Source organism: Strigops habroptila, chromosome 2 (assembly GCF_004027225.2).
Source record: "Strigops habroptila isolate Jane chromosome 2, bStrHab1.2.pri, whole genome shotgun sequence".
NCBI classification, from domain to species: Eukaryota; Metazoa; Chordata; class Aves; order Psittaciformes; family Psittacidae; genus Strigops; species Strigops habroptila.
In genome coordinates, this window is record NC_044278.2 from 10,182,136 (window position 1) to 10,197,506 (window position 15,371).

The 15,371-nt window shown below is 50.1% G+C and overlaps 1 protein-coding gene across 2 annotated transcripts; it reads left to right on the forward strand.

Moving 5' to 3' along the window:
• Positions 1–80: 80 nt before the first annotated feature.
• Positions 81–15,337, forward strand: USP5 (ubiquitin specific peptidase 5). 2 transcript variants are annotated; one of them, XM_030471945.1, is made up of 20 exons: positions 81–236; positions 1,518–1,643; positions 1,937–2,003; positions 4,872–5,005; positions 5,312–5,457; positions 5,751–5,935; positions 6,521–6,615; positions 7,109–7,302; positions 7,455–7,526; positions 8,718–8,799; positions 9,020–9,145; positions 9,580–9,733; positions 10,690–10,864; positions 12,176–12,264; positions 12,463–12,654; positions 13,205–13,348; positions 13,506–13,651; positions 13,736–13,886; positions 14,515–14,599; positions 14,744–15,337. In XM_030471945.1, the coding sequence occupies exons 1-20, from the start codon at positions 129–131 to the stop codon at positions 14,835–14,837; spliced, it is 2,565 nt and encodes an 854-aa protein (XP_030327805.1). In that variant the 5' UTR covers positions 81–128; the 3' UTR covers positions 14,838–15,337. The 2 variants fall into 2 exon arrangements, with proteins under 2 accessions (XP_030327805.1, XP_030327806.1); XM_030471946.1 differs by having other exon boundaries at positions 12,463–12,585; positions 14,744–15,320.
• The last annotated feature ends 34 nt before the right edge of the window (positions 15,338–15,371 follow it).

Genomic DNA, 15,371 nt, shown 5'->3' on the forward strand with positions numbered 1-15,371 from the left:
CGGGCCCGGCCCTCAGCCTCGCTGCCGGCGCGCCCGTGCGGCGCGGGATTGGTTAGAGCCCGCCTGACCACGCCGTGCTGTGATTGGCTAGGGTGGGGCTGCGGGCGGTGCCACAGGGAGCCGCTGTCATGGCGGAGCTGAGCGAGGCGCTGCTCTCGGTGTTGCCGTCCATCCGGGTGCCCAAGGCCGGCGACCGCGTCCACAAGGACGAGTGCGCCTTCTCCTTTGACACGCCGGTAAGCGCGGCCCGCGGCCGGACCGCCCGCACGCACGGGCTGCCCCCGGCTCCGGCCCGCTCCCAGCGCACCCGTCCGCCGGGGTGCCGCCTGCGCGGGGCGCAATGGGACTCGTGGTTCCCCGGCGGCCGGAGCGGCCCGCGGCCGGGCGGAGCGCAGCGCCTTCGGGGACTACAGCGCCCGGCGTGCCCCGCGACGCGCCCCTCCCGGCCGCGGCGTGCTGGGGGCTGTAGTTCTGGGGCCGGAGCGGGCGTGGGCAGGTCGCTCGCCCCGTGCGGCGTGGCCGGGCCCGGCCACCCGGGGGAGTTGGTGTCCCCCGGCCCCCGCTCCGCCGCGGGGGCTTCCCGGGACTCGCAGTCTGGCGGCAGGCGGGGGGGCCCGGGCGCGCCTCGGGCCCGGCTCTGGTCGTTGTGGGGCCGGCCGGGGGTCCCGCCCTGCCCGGAGCTGAGCTGCCCCCCCCCGGCCTCACAGCGTGGTGGGGCCCGGCAGGCGGGGGGCGAGTCGGTGCTGTGTCATTAAGATGGCAGTGGTCCCTTCTCCAGGCGTCTCCACCCCGCTGGCATCCCTGCTCCTCCCTCCCTATCCCCGCCTGGCCTAGGCGGACCTGGGGAGGCCCCGGCGGCGGGAGGGCGAGGTCTCCCCCTTGGCCTCCTCCGCAGGCGCCCATCCCGGCTGTGCCCCAGCCCACCAGGGCTGCGGCTGGAAGATACGGGTCCTTCCTTCGAGGAAGCAGCACACAGCAGCCTGGCTCTCTTTGCCACCCTCAGCCCCACGGTGATGCCTGTCCATATGCTCCCTGCTCTGACTCTGTCCCAGCTGCTTCATGTTGGGAAGCAGGCTGAGAACTTCTTCGTGGTTTCCCCCTTTTCCAGTCTCTGCATTGGAGTCCCCTTGCTTCTTCAATTTAAAAAGGGTTTCTCTGCTGACTGCGTGTTGCGTTTTCCGTTCTGTTTCAGAGCTACTCACAACAGCAAAAATAAGCTGTGGTCTGTTCACCTTCCTCACGCCGTAGTGTGGCAACATTTCCTATGGCGTTGGGAATTGTGCTTTCAGGGTGCCACAGTTTTCTTGGTAGTGGTTGTGCCATGCTCTGACCTTCTGAGCTGAGGCTGGGGCTGGCCGCCTTATTTCTGACTAGCTGCTAAGTGGCTGGTGTGTAGGAAGGAGCTGTAGCCATGATTTAATGAATAGCCTTCCTAGAGGTAACTCTGTGCCTGTCAGAGCAGTTGGAATGGCATTCTTTACCACCTCCCTTCAGTTTTTATCTCTCCTTCCTTCCAGGAGTCAGATGGTGGCTTGTATATCTGCATGAACACATTCCTGGGCTTTGGGAAGCAGTATGTGGAAAAGCACTTTCAGAAAACAGGCCAGCGCGTCTACCTGCACCTCAAAAGAACACGTAAACTGGTAAACAATAAAAATCCATGCAGTCAAGCTTGATGTGGATTTGGGAGCTGGGCTGCATCTCTGTATTCAATCAAATGGAGTTTTCTCTCTTCAAATGTAACATATTTTTCTTGGTGGACTGAGGTACACCAAGAGCTCTTCAGCTCTGATGCTGAATTGTTGTATGGATTGCCCATGCTATTTCTGCCTGGCCTCTTTCTGTTTTCAGAGTAGCTTAATTTTAAGCCTTTAGGCTTGCCACAGCTTGCCTGTCCCCCCTAACTCTATTTCCCTCTTTCTTCTCAACGTAATAGAAGGAAGAAGATGCCAACTCCAGTGCTGGGGACCCCCCAAGGAAGAAACCAACTCGCTTAGCTATTGGTAAGGAAGCACCTGTGTACTGTATCATCCTTGATTTGGACCAGTCCTCTGGAGCTGCCTGGCTTTGTGGCACATCTCGTTTGCCTTTCCTTTTCTGGGCTAGTTGAAGCCACTGTCCCTGACCGAATTCAAACTTCACATTCTCTAATGTGTCTTAGGTGGGCAGTTTCTGCAAAGCAGTTGTGGAGGTGGTAGTTTTGTTCTGGGTTCAAAGTTGCATTGTGTTTTCTGTAGATAAATATGTTTTGCATCCTCTCTTTAACTCCATATGCCTGACACAGCTTGGTGTGGGTAGAACCAGTGTGGGGCTGTTGTTTAATATGAATGTGTCCAGTGTGGGGTTGAAGTAAGTTTGAGAAAACGTGTAAGTCTGAGAAAAGTAAGTTTGAAGTTTCTGGTTGAAAAACTGCTTCTTAAACTTCTGAGATATTGAACTAGTGTTATTTATATAGGTGGGGAAGAGATTCCTGGTAAATGGCATATTAACATTTATAGCTTGATAAGCCTTTGCAATACAAGGCTGATACTGGAGGATTGGAGTATTAACACCAAGCCATTTTTTGGCAGAACAGGGCTGGTGTTCTGTTACTGCCTTGCACTGACTGCAGAGGCTGTCATGGCAATCAGTGAAGATGCTGCTTATCTGTAGCAGGCTTGGCTAGTAATTTCTGAACCATTATGGAGATCCATAAAGCAGAGGATAGGAACATCTTCAGCAGTAACAGGTTCTTGGCTTGCTGGGAGCTGACCACTAGAGGGAAATCCAGAACCTGGACTGTGCACGTCTTGCTTTTTGCTCACTTTTTCCCTGACTGCCATTGTGTAGCAGACGCCCAGTGACTCCACTGCTACCACAGCACAAACCCGAAGATTAACACTGTCAGCTGCTCCCTGTTTTTGTAGTGAGGTGAATGGAGTCCCATAGGTCACTTCTAGCAAAATTGAGACCAGAGTCTATGTTTCTTCAGCTAGCCAGTGCTTTTATGTATATAATTATGCTGCTTTGGGAGAGATGAGGCCCAGTCTGCATTATGAGTTATTTCTGCATCCTCTGTTCTACAAAGGTCTTGAGACAAATGTTGTCACTGGGTCAGCAAATACCTGCCTGTGGTAACAGCTAGTGGCGTGAATGGAGTGGAAGGGAATAAAAGGAAGCATTAGCCCTGAGAGACAGTGATCTTAAATCCAGGAGAGACTTTTTTCTCCTCTTCTTTAGCTAACCTGTGGTGGTTTAGCTAATCCTGACATGGGACATCTTTTTAAAGCACTAGAAAGATTTAGGAGCAAATGTCACTGGCTGCAAAATGTAGCTCTTGATCTCTCTGTACCTCAGCTTCCCTCTCCATGGGGAGAAAAAAACCTCTGGTGCTTGCCTTGCTTGCATGCATGTTGGTTGAACAACTTTTGGAGTCTGTCGTGCTTAGATACAACCAAGGAGAGGGAGACAGTGTACCTCATAGCAAGCTGTTGGCTCTATATGGGGGAAAAGGGCTAGGAGGCAGCCTGTTGGCTGAAGACCCTCTTGCTCATCTGGACCCTCAGAAGGTTCACGTAACCATCCAAGGGGACCTCACCAGTCTCTTTCAGTTTGTGTAGAGTTCAGGAATTGTGTAATAACCTGAGGGATTGGGGGTTGTATTACTGTGTGAAGTGGTGACAGGAGATCTCTCTGGGATGTGCTGAAGAACCACAGAAGAGAATTATCTGGGTATGTTGTTGCATGATGCTGGTGACTGTTTTCAGGTATTTCTGAAATCCCTCAGGGTTGCAGCATCTCTGTTCATACATAGCAGTTTGTGCATAGCCTACAAATGGTAGTTAGCTGAGGAGAGACTTGCAGGAGATATGGAGGGAACCAGGTATTTTTGTCCATAATGTTTTAACCCAATGCAGTAATGGTTATCAGAACCGTGTGGCACACAGGATTCTTGAGGCCGAGGCACTAAACAGCAAAACCTTGTGTTCCCTTTAGAGATATGTTGTAGCCACAGGTCTGCAGAGATCTGTTGCGGGGATCTATTGCACTCACAGCATGCTCTTTTTAAAGAAATGAAGGAAATTCAGTTAAGGCTGCTCATAAGCATTGTGTCTTGTGCCTCTTTCCTTCTGGGGTGTGAGGTGTGTACGCCTGGAGAACAGGAAGGGCCAAGGTTTGTCCCTGAGCACCTACATAAATCAGAAACTGCTCCCTCCACTGCAGATGTTTTCGGTGAGTGTCCATCATGACTCTTGACAACTGGCAAATACCCTTTTAGGTATGGAACTCCCATTTGTCTTGCAACCTCTGGAAAGCTTGACTAGGTGGGCACAAGAGACTACCAGGATTTCCTAAGACTGTTCCTGTAATTCTGGGTGTTCTGGTTCCAGAGGAACTCCTGGTTCTCCTTGCTTGGGTTCAGGACTCTGAACTGTCCTTCCTGGAAGAGGCAAGAAGCAGAGCCAGACTTCTTAAAGATGCTGGTAAACTAGACCTTTGCACTGGCTTAGAATATGATCTGTTCATGCACATCTTCATCATCTTGGATATACTGTGAAGGATGAGCAGCAGTGCTTTATCGTGGATCTTTTCTGGCCGGTGTCTCTTGAGAGCAAGTCTTTTTTTCTGGTTGTAGTCAGGGTCTGGAGATTCCTTCTCAACATCTGTGAAAAGAGCTGAGCAAAGCAAACCTATTGTTCCTAGGCTTATATTTGCTTCTGCGATGTCCATATCACCAGCAGAAACTTTGGGATCCAGAAGTGGATTGTTGATCTAGAGCTTTGTCTTAGTCATGGTGCCTTATGTCATGTGCCTTATTTCATACCTGGGCAAAGAAGCTTTGCAAGCCATTTTGTTTTACCTGTTACCACAATGTTTTTTCTTCCCTGTAGGTGTAGAAGGTGGATTTGACATCACAGAGGAAAAGTTTGAATATGATGAAGATGTAAAAATAGTAATTTTCCCAGAGCATTTGGATATTCCTCGTGATGGGCTGGAGGGACTACCAGACATGGTCAGAGACAGGGTATGTTTGGGTCGAGGATTGTGTTTTCTTTCTGGTAAGGAGGAAATGCAGCATGACAGAGAAGGAACTGCTGTCCTGTAAAAGGGTTCCTACAGAGCTGCTGTGAAGTTTTGGCTTGTAGTAAGCAGGATTGTTCTGCAGTTACACAGTGCTTTGTACTATGGAGTCCTTGTGTGTGACTGAGGCTCTGAGTGCTGCCCTGGCACAACTGACTTGCTGATCTGAGCCTGAACATGGAGTCTTGCAGCACTGGAAGCTTCTTTCCTTGTGCCCTTCATTTTATTTTCCTTGCTGTCCTAATTCCAGATTGCCAGTGCAGTTGAGGCCATCCTGACAGCAGATTCAGCCTCAAGGAAGCAGGAGGTGCAGGCTTGGGATGGGGAGGTTCGACGAGTTTCCAAACACGCTTTTTCCCTGCACCAACTTCAGAATGACGTCCGCATCCCTCCGTGGTGAGCATAGTACTGAAACCAGCTGCGTTCTCTGTATCCCACCCCCATCACCTTCTTCTCCTGTCCTGGATTGCAGCAGCAGATGAGACTTCTTTTGTGAGTCTCTCTGTGTGCCTTGTCATAGTAAATTCAGGGGAAATGGCAAACTGAGGTATTTCAGGATGCTCAGTGTTCTGAAATAAGAGAGCAATGAGATTGCTTATACTGTGGTCAGTGGGTAGGTTAGAGAGGGCTTGGGAGGTAGAACTCAGTCTCTTTCACTCTAATCTCTTTTTCTCTGTCCTTTGCAATAGTGGCTGGAAGTGTAGCAAATGTGACATGAGGGAGAACCTGTGGCTGAACATGACTGATGGAGCCATCCTCTGTGGTCGGCGCTATTTTGATGGCAGCGGTGGCAACAACCATGCGGTGGAGCACTACCGAGAAACTGGCTACCCGCTGGCTGTGAAACTGGGAACAATTACTCCTGATGGGGCTGGTGAGAAGGGGGATCCTCTGAGGGCTCTAGGTTCCAGGCACCACTCGGGCACCACTGGGGTCTCTGAGAAGTCAGGGAGGATTTCCAGGTATCAGGCTGGTGTTGCTGGTCTTATGAACTGGAACATGCAGTGTCATCCTGCAGTGAACTTTCCTGCTCTGAACTGCTGCTTGTGGCAGGCAGAGAACCAGCTGAAAAATCTTGCCTTCCTCCTCCCCTCCCTTGGAACTTCAGGGGGTTTACAATGGTTATCCAGGTTTGCCATCTTATTTTCTGTGGTGGGGTGTTTATCAAAGAATTTTATGTCCAAAGCCTGAGCAGAGAGTATATGGCCCAGTAACCCACTTTCCTCACTCCAGGCATACTCTATACCTTGATCAATGACAAAAGTTGTTTGTCTTGTCCCATGTTTTGGAGGAATCTCAATATTCTGTCTGTCGTGCTACTCTCCTGAGGAAGGAGAGAAACCCCAACTGCTCAGTTTGTCAAAACTCACAGTTCTGAGCACTCTCTTCCTTCATCTACCGTGAATTTTAGATCACAGGCGGTTATAAGTCTCTCCTTTTCCTCCGTGTTTCTGCATAGACGTCTACTCCTACGATGAGGATGACATGGTGTTGGATCCCAACCTGGCAGAACACCTTGCTCACTTTGGGATTGACATGCTTAAGATGCAGAAGGTGAGTGGGAGAGTGGGGGGTTCTCTATAGGTCCAGAGGTATCTTTGTTGGATCCCAGCTTTCTGTGGCTGTGAAGAACCATTCCTGGTAAATAAACCCTGGGGTTTTCTTGTCAGGCAGAGTTCTTTTGTCTGCCTCTCTTCTTTCATTGCCTTTTTTGTCTTTCTTTCCTGTCCTTCAGGCTTATTTCTTGGGGTTTTGTGTCAGTACTGTGGGCAGGGAGGTTCCCAGGCATTGAGCTTTGTTCGGTGTGTTGTTTCCATGCCCCTTTTACAGAGTGTGGTTCAGATTTCTTACATATTTCTAATCGTTCCTCTTTTCTGTCCCAGCTATTCAGATCTTTGAAAACAATTTTTTGTATTTTCCTGCTCTTCTGATTTAATAAACCAGAATGGATTTGACTCTGTGTTGCTCTGCAGCATTGCATTTTTCACACCTCTGATGTCCCCTTGAGCCTTCTTTGAGGGTTTTTTCCTGTTCTTTCCCTCCACAGACAGACAAGACAATGACAGAACTGGAAATAGACATGAACCAGCGCATCGGGGAGTGGGAGCTCATCCAGGAGTCTGGTGTGCAGCTCAAGCCCCTCTATGGGCCTGGGTACACTGGTATCCGTAACTTGGGCAACAGTTGCTACCTCAATTCTGTGGTGCAGGTGCTGTTCAGTATCCCAGACTTCCAGAGAAAGTAAGTGAGCTTAATCACTCCTTTCCATTAGTCTGGGATCAGTACAAAGGTCTCCTAGAGCTGGGAGCTTCTGTTACAGCAGTCAGGCTCAGAACTGCATCTTTCCTAGATGAACCCATACATCCCTTAGAATGCTCTGGTTTGCTTTGCAGGTATGTGGACAAGCTGGAGAAGATATTCCAAAGTGCACCTTCGGACCCCACACAGGACTTCAGCACACAAGTGTACGTAGAGTTTTGGTGAGAGAAGGAAGGCTGAGGCTGCCTGGGTGCGTCCCCTCTGCGCTGCTCCAGTGTGCTTTGCTGCAGGTTTCTCCCTCGAGCCTCACCTCTCTGTTTTCATGGCCATCACCAGAGACACTGATCCTCAGTGATCAATAAGGATCTAAGCCAAGAAAGTTCAGCTGAATGCCCTAGGTGGAGAGGACAGAGTGCACCTCAGTGTTCATGAGAGGCTCTTATGTGTATTATGTGGGGAGCGCAGTACCATCTGTTACCACGGGGGGATTTCTGGTGGCTTGTTCTGCCTGTGTAACAGCAGGAAGGTGCTTGCTGTCTGCAACAGGAGGAGGTGGCTGAAAGCACAGAAATACATCGATTTAGGCAACTTTATTCTCAGTGGATAATTTATATATGCTTCAAGAGGCTTCCTGCAAGAGATATTGTGCGAGCAATACAGGAGAATATACAGAAGAAGGAATACAAGATTTGGGAGGGTGTTGCATTTTAAATATGTGAATTCTGTGCTACGTCTGCTCTTAAACAGCAAAGCAGTGTATGGAGGCTTGGGGTGGAGCAATGGAAGGTGGAATTGGTGGAAGGGAGATTCTAAATTTGGACAGCCTGGAGTGAGGTGTTCACTGGGGAGGGGATTAAGTTGAGACAGCCAGAAGGATTTTTTCCTGGGCAAAGGGAGGTAGGGTTTTGTTCCAGGCAGTGATGGGGGAGGACTGAAGGGAAATAGTAGGAGAGCCTGAGTATAGAAGGAAGTCGCTGTCGTCCGTTAAATGCCTCATGCAGTCATTCTTAATCTTTCCTCTGGGAAGATGTGATCAGTCTGCTCACAGCAATGCTATTTCTGGCTCAGACGAGTTCACTCTTCCCTGTTGTCTCCTGCACAGTCAGTCACATACACTGCTGCTTTACCAGTGTCAGGCTGCAGCTTAGTTTGGCTGTTGTGCAGCTGCTGTGGTTGAGAGTGGTGCCCACAAGTCCTAGTAGCTTTCAAAACAGTGCTGTCTTGTGGGACCAGAGAGCAGGCCAAGGTAAGATCGTCTTGATGGTGCAGCAGAGAAAGCTCATCTCTGCAAGATTGATGGTCCATGGCAGTGTTAAAGCTGATGGGTTGATGAGGCTTCTAAAGTATGTGGGATTGAAGAAACCATTTTGATGCTAACAGTGACTTCATCATTCCAGAGCCAAACTAGGCCATGGATTGCTTTCTGGGGAGTATTCAAAGCCGGCTTCTGCAGACGGGGAACAGCAGCCCGATCAGAAGGTGAGCCTTGGGTATGGCATCCTTGTGATGTGTCTATTGCATGAGATGCTGTGTGTGTCACATGAGTGAGGAGGGAGAACCCTTCCTGAAGACATGTCCTGGGGCTTGTTCCAGGGCCTTGTCACCTGAAGGAAAGCATGGCTAAGAGCAGAGTGCTGCATGCGAGGACACATGTTTGGCAAATTATGACCACCTTCCTCTTCCGCCTTTTTATTTGCAGGGTCTGCAGAATGGCATTGCTCCACGCATGTTTAAGTCCCTCATTGGAAAGGGGCACCCAGAATTTTCCACTAACCGACAGCAGGACGCCCAGGAATTCTTTCTGCACTTCATCAACATGGTGGAGGTAATAGTTGAGTCTGTCTGTCAGATCATGGAAAAGCCCAGCTTTGTTCTGTCCCCACAGCAGGGGGTGAGGAGTGAGGGTGAGAAGCTGGCCATTGGAGCAGCGGGAGGGAGAGAACACAGGGAAATGGGCCAGCTAGCACCTGTGGGAGCACAGTAGGAGAGACGCTTGGCCATGTTTTCAGGGCTGATTCCTTAGAGGAATCTTTTTGGGGAATGGCACAGCTGGAAATGTAAGTTTTCTTCTTTAGGAGCAGGAGTGGCATGGGTTCCTGGGGTAGACGAGTTGGCTCTAGTTTACTCTTTGCTCTCTTTTCCAGTGGACTGCGTACAGAAGTGAATGCTCTTTAGCCATGCCCTCTGTGGGACCGCTGCTGCTGTAGATACTTACTTCTGCCAGTTTGATGTTACATCTGTCCCTCTAATCTCCTTCAGAGGAACTGCCGCAGCTCGGAGAACCCGAATGAGGTCTTCCGTTTTCTGGTGGAGGAGAAGCTGAAGTGCCTGGCCACAGAAAAGGTGAAATACACCCAGCGTGTGGACTACATCATGCAGCTGCCTGTGCCCATGGATGCTGCACTCAACAAAGGTCAGTAACGTGCCAAGGCCAGAACAGTAGCAAACACTATGGATATGGTACTGTTCTGGCGGAACTCCTTAAATGAGAAACAGGCTTCTTTGCCACTTCTGAAGCTAGATCCTTCATCTGCTTTTGCGGGATCAGGCTGATTTCAGAGGTGGTGTGACACTGTGATGTCCCTCTAGAGCCTTTCCCTCCGACACCACAAGCTGGGCTGTAATTCAACAGCAAAACGGGACTGCAGTAGCAGAACAGTGCTCTGGAAGACATTGTCTACTTTGTGCTCCGTTCTTGATGGCTGTCCTGGGTTCAGCTATAGCAGTCATTTTTCTCCTTCTTAGTAGCTGGTGCACTGCTGTGTTTTTGACTTTCAGCCTGGGAACAACGCTGGTAACACACCGATGTTTTTAGTTGTTGCTAAGTAATGTTTACTCTGACCAAGGACTTTCTCAGTCTCATGCTCTGCCAGGGAGGAGGGGAAGCCGGGAGGAAGCAGAGACAGGACACCTGACCCAAACTGGCCAAAGGGGTATTCCATACCACAGCACGTCATGCCCAGTATAGAAACTGGGGGGAGTTACCTGGAAGGCCCAGATCGCTGCTTGGGTCGGGCTGGGTATTGGTCGGTGCGTGCTAATTGTATCCTCTCCCCTTGTTATTTCCCTTATCATTATTATTATTGGTGGTAGCAGTAGTGGTTTGTATTATACCTTAGTTGTGGGACTGCTCTCATCTCAACCCGTGGGGGTTACATTCTTCCGATTCTCCTCCCTATCCCTCTGGGATCGGGGGGAGGAAGAAGTGGGGGAGTGAGCGAGTGGCTGCATGGTTCTGGGTTACCGGCTGGGCTTAAACCATGACAATAGCATATATCTATAGGCCTATTCTGCCTCTGGGTGTAGCTTATACCTGTTGCTTTGTAGGTACCTAGAGGTGGTTCTTGACTCCTCTGCTTTATTCTGTAGATGAACTACTGGAATATGAGGAGAAGAAGAGGCAGGCAGAGGAGGAGAAGCAGCCACTGCCTGAGCTGGTGCGAGCCAAGGTGCCTTTCAGCTCCTGCCTAGAGGCCTATGGAGCTCCAGAGCAGGTGGATGATTTCTGGAGCACAGCCTTGCAGGCCAAGTCTGTGGCTCTCAAGTGAGTGTGTGTGAGTTACCAGCGAGGCTGTGATGAACTGGCAATAGCTGCATCTTGGGGGACTAATTTTAAGTGCTTGGGGAAGAAGTGTTACCAAAGCTTTGTAGTGTTCCATACCCTGGACCCATAGAACATTGAAGTAGAGGGGGGAACCAGATGGTCAATGCTGGAGTGATTGCCCTCAAGGGATTACAGTGTGCAGAACAACAGTGCTAGTGAAGTCTTTACCATCAGATTGCAGTTGCTGTGGGGCTACCAGAAAACCAGCAGCTTGTATTTTAAATTCAAAATTTAGCTTTGAAATCAGTACTGACAGTGTGGCAACACTGGTCTTGCACAGTCTCTAAAAGTTCATTAAAGGAAGTTTTTAGCTGTTAAAGTTCGAGCAAAACACTGGGTGTAGGAGATCATTAGTTATTTTAGAGAGTGCTAACTTAAATGCTAATAGCAGGGTTAAAAACCAGCTTTAATTTGTCTCACTGCCTGTAGCACATGTGGCAGCGCAAAGGTGTAGCGAGAAGATTACAAATGCCAGCAGCTTCCTGCTGTGATGCTACTGACTGTTCCTCTGCAATGAAAGAGCAGTCCTCAAAGAATTGAATTGTCTTTCTAACAAATACTCTTTTCTTAAGCAATAGCTCCTATAAACAAACAGTACCACAATCACCTTGGGAAGTAACATTTTGGTTTGCTTTAAGTAGCGAGTTGTGTTCAAACACTTAGTAAGAATTAGCATTGAATATATACCGCTGCTTAAATTAATCTTACGACAGGTTACAACTATCCCCCAATAAAATAAGTGTCTCTCTTACTACTGCTTGTCCATACACAAACATTCTTCTCTGTTTCATATATTCCAGACACCCTGTCTCTCAAAGTGTCTAACTAAATAATGTCCCATCAGATTCAGTTAGCTGCTTCTGCTTCATATCTGAAGAAGTGTTCTTGTGCTTGAAAGTTTGTCTGTTCCTGCAGCTGTTGGTCTAATAAAAGATCTTTTTTTCCCTCTGCGTTCCTTAAGGGTTAGACTTTTAATTAAATGCTAAAATCTGAGGAGGTAAAACACAGGATTAGAAGGTAGAGAACGGTTTTTCTTCATCCCCCAAGATTTTGTACATGTTGCATTTCTCTTCATCTTGTCAGAGCATCCACTTTAGAAATAGTTCTGTGTTTGAGGAGCTTTAAGCTCAGCACAGGAGAGCTGCACAGATAATGCATATCCCTCCACCCTGCTCACTGATTTCTTGAATCAACCAGGTGCCCTCAGTCGTTGCTGACAGACTATTTAAAGGTATGATTTGTCTCTTTCAGAACAACACGGTTCGCCTCTTTCCCGGATTATCTGGTGATCCAGATCAAGAAATTCACTTTCGGTCTGGACTGGGTACCCAAAAAGCTTGGTAAGAAGTACAGACCATATAGGTATTGGGAGTTATATATGGGTATTGTGGTCATTGCTGCAAAGAGGAAAGTAACTACCCCAAAAGGAGCCGCAGACTGTGGCATTTTGTATCCCAGGGACTTACCCTTCTAGATCTCCAAACCGAGCCCTTTGTTTCTGCCCTTACGGGGAGGCTGAGCAGGACTGTATCTTGCAGATGTCTCTATTGAAATGCCAGAGGAGCTGGACATCTCTGCACTGCAGGGAACTGGGCTGCAAGATGGAGAAGAAGAAATGCCAGACATCGCCCCCCCACTGGTGACACCAGATGAGCCCAAAGGTAGCCTGGGGTTCTATGGCAACGAGGACGACGACTCCTTCTGCTCCCCTCACTTCTCCTCTCCGACATGTTAGTGATTCTCCTCCTCTCTTCCTGATGCCTGACTCGTTTCCTTGCTCTCCTAGCCTTGTCTCCCATGCTCGCAGTTTTCCCACTTGCTCAGACTTTCCCTGTCCCTCTGTCAGCGAATGCCGGCTGCCTCCCTTGCATGCCGGTTATGCAAGGGTGTTATGCAAGGGAGTTTGTTGATTCCTGTTCTGTGCAAGATGGGGAGGTGGCATGTCCAGTGTACTTAGAGGGGGCAGAGCTGGGGTTTGTGCAGGATTTAACTGGTAGAGGTATCTTATTTTCACAAACCACACTGGGAGGTAGGGTTTGGAGGCTAGGGAAGAGCCAGTGCTGAGTTCATGAGTTGAATCCTTTTGTTCCCTGGGGTGCCTGTGGGCGAGGCTGCACTGCTGAAGCAGAAAGGTAGTAAAGGGTGAGAAGAGCAGAGAGATGGATCTTGGTGTGAAACAAAGCCAGAAAACGGTGCCTTGGGGGTCTGTGGGACACTGCACAAAACGGAGCAGGCAGGAATGGGTGGGAATGGGTGGCTCTCATCTCTGTCTTCCCACAGCACCGATGCTGGATGAGTCAGTGATTATCCAGCTGGTGGAGATGGGCTTTCCCATGGATGCCTGCCGCAAAGCCGTGTATTACACAGGGAACAGCGGGGTTGAGGCTGCCATGAACTGGGTCATGTCACACATGGATGATCCAGGTATGAGGCCACATGGCCATGGTGAGGCTTACTGCATCTGGGCCACTGTGCTCCCTGTCCCACTACTGCAGTGGAAAACTGAAGTGGTTTGGACTCAGACTGCATCCCTCTTGGAGAGATCTAACTGCTCCGGGCTGTGTTCTGTTTCCTGCTGCAGACTTTGCTAACCCATTAGTTCTTCCTGGATCCAGTGGACCGGGGTCAACTATTACCTGCCCAGACCCTCCTTCAGAAGACAGTGTGGCCACCATTGTCTCCATGGGCTTCTCCCGGGACCAGGCTATGAAAGCACTTAGAGCCACGGTGAGAGGCCTCAGTTGATACCAGAGTGAAAGGATGTTCTCAGGAACAGGAATTCCCAAATTCACAGTCTTTTGCTCCTTCCAGAACAACAGTCTGGAGCGTGCTGTGGATTGGATCTTCAGTCACATTGATGACCTTGATGCAGAAGCTGCTATGGACATCTCAGAGGGGCGCTCAGCAGCTGAGTCCATCTCTGAAGTTCCTGTGGGTCCTAAAGTGCGCGATGGGCCCGGAAGTAAGTTCCAAGCCATAGGAATATAGATTTTGGGTGCAAACTCAACAAGGCTTTATACTGCGTAGTCCGTAAAGTACCACAGGTTTTAGCAGCAGTAGCTGTCCCAGAGTCTGGTTGTGCAGGTGGAAGCAGGGAGGAAAAGGAGAGGGATGACAAAGTAAGGTCTAGACCCTCAGGCTGGGGTCTACCTGGAAGTCAGTAAGAGAGAGGCAGAGGGAATGCCATCAAGTGAAGGATGGGAAGAGCCATGCTGCTTTTTCCCAGTTGTCCCAGGAGGCTTTTCTGCTCTTCAGGCTGGCACTGACAAACCAGGTTCCAGTCTGGTTTGCAGAATCAGTGCCAAAACTGCTCAGCTGCGGGTGCCACAGGAGCTGCCATTACCCATCTGCAACCCATGGGCCAAATAAACAGTTGAAAGAGAGAAAGGCTAAATGGAAGTTACCATCTCCTATTTCCCTGCACATCTGGCCTTAAGACCATGCACAGCCACACTTGATGGGGACCCAGTTCTAAATTACTACCCAGCGGAGCTTCCTCCAAGGATCCTTCTCTAGAGAGGGCCTTGCACATGGTGTTTTGGGGTCAGATGCTTTTCCCTGACCATCCTCTCTTCCCTCCTCCTCTCCAGAGTATCAGCTGTTTGCCTTCATCAGCCACATGGGCACATCGACTATGTGTGGACACTACGTTTGTCACATCAAGAAAGACGGCAGGTAGGAGGGATTGTCACAGCTTTAAATCGCTGACCCCCGTTTCTTCAGGGGCTGTGGGGGGTCAGGGATGGGAGCAGGCGAGGGGAGCCAGTCCTGTCTCAGCCACAGAATGGCATCCCTGAGCCTCCCCTTCTGCCTTTGCAGGTGGGTGATCTACAACGACCAGAAAGTCTGTGCTTCTGAGAAGCCCCCCAAGGACCTGGGCTACATCTACTTCTATCAGCGGATTCCCAGCTAGAACATCCCTTGCTGTGTGTGGTGTGGGGGCAGTGAGGATGAGAGCAGGGTCCTTCTCTCCCCTCCTCTTCTTTCCTCACTCATCCCTTTGCAGCCTCTTTACAGAGACACACAGGGAGGAGACAAGAGTTCCCTAACAGACTGGGGGCTGTAGCCCCCATGGACATGAGTGAAGGGGGTCCCGGGGGGGGGGTGTGTGTGCGGGAATATCTGTTTCTATAAGAAATATCCTCACTGTCCCCACCCCCGTGACGCACAGCCCTAGTGCTTTGCTGCTTGGTGGGATGATGCCGTCTCCTTGCTGTCTGGAAGGGGAAGAGTTGGGGCTTGTGTGTATGTGTGGCTTGTGTATGGGGGGGGTGGTTCCTCCTGCCTGCCCTGCCGGGGCGACGGCGCGGGGTGGGCAGCGAGGTGGGCTACGAGCAGGGCCCCCCCCCCCCTTGTGTGCCCTTTACATGCCAAAATACACGAGGGACAAAATAAAGGTCGGAATCCCCGCTATGTCTGCCTGCCCTCCGCCGCGACGGCACCGCGA

What these genes read in the sequence shown, in the direction of transcription:
- USP5 (XM_030471945.1), top strand. Translation starts at nt 129, where the DNA reads ATGGCGGAGCTGAGCGAGGCGCTGCTCTCGGTGTTGCCGTCCATCCGG. An exon ending in ATCCCAGACTTCCAGAGAAA is followed by an intron (nt 7,303 to 7,454) that starts GTAAGTGAGCTT and finishes TTTGCTTTGCAG; the next exon opens with GTATGTGGACAAGCTGGAGA. An exon ending in GCCAAGTCTGTGGCTCTCAA is followed by an intron (nt 10,865 to 12,175) that starts GTGAGTGTGTGT and finishes TGTCTCTTTCAG; the next exon opens with AACAACACGGTTCGCCTCTT.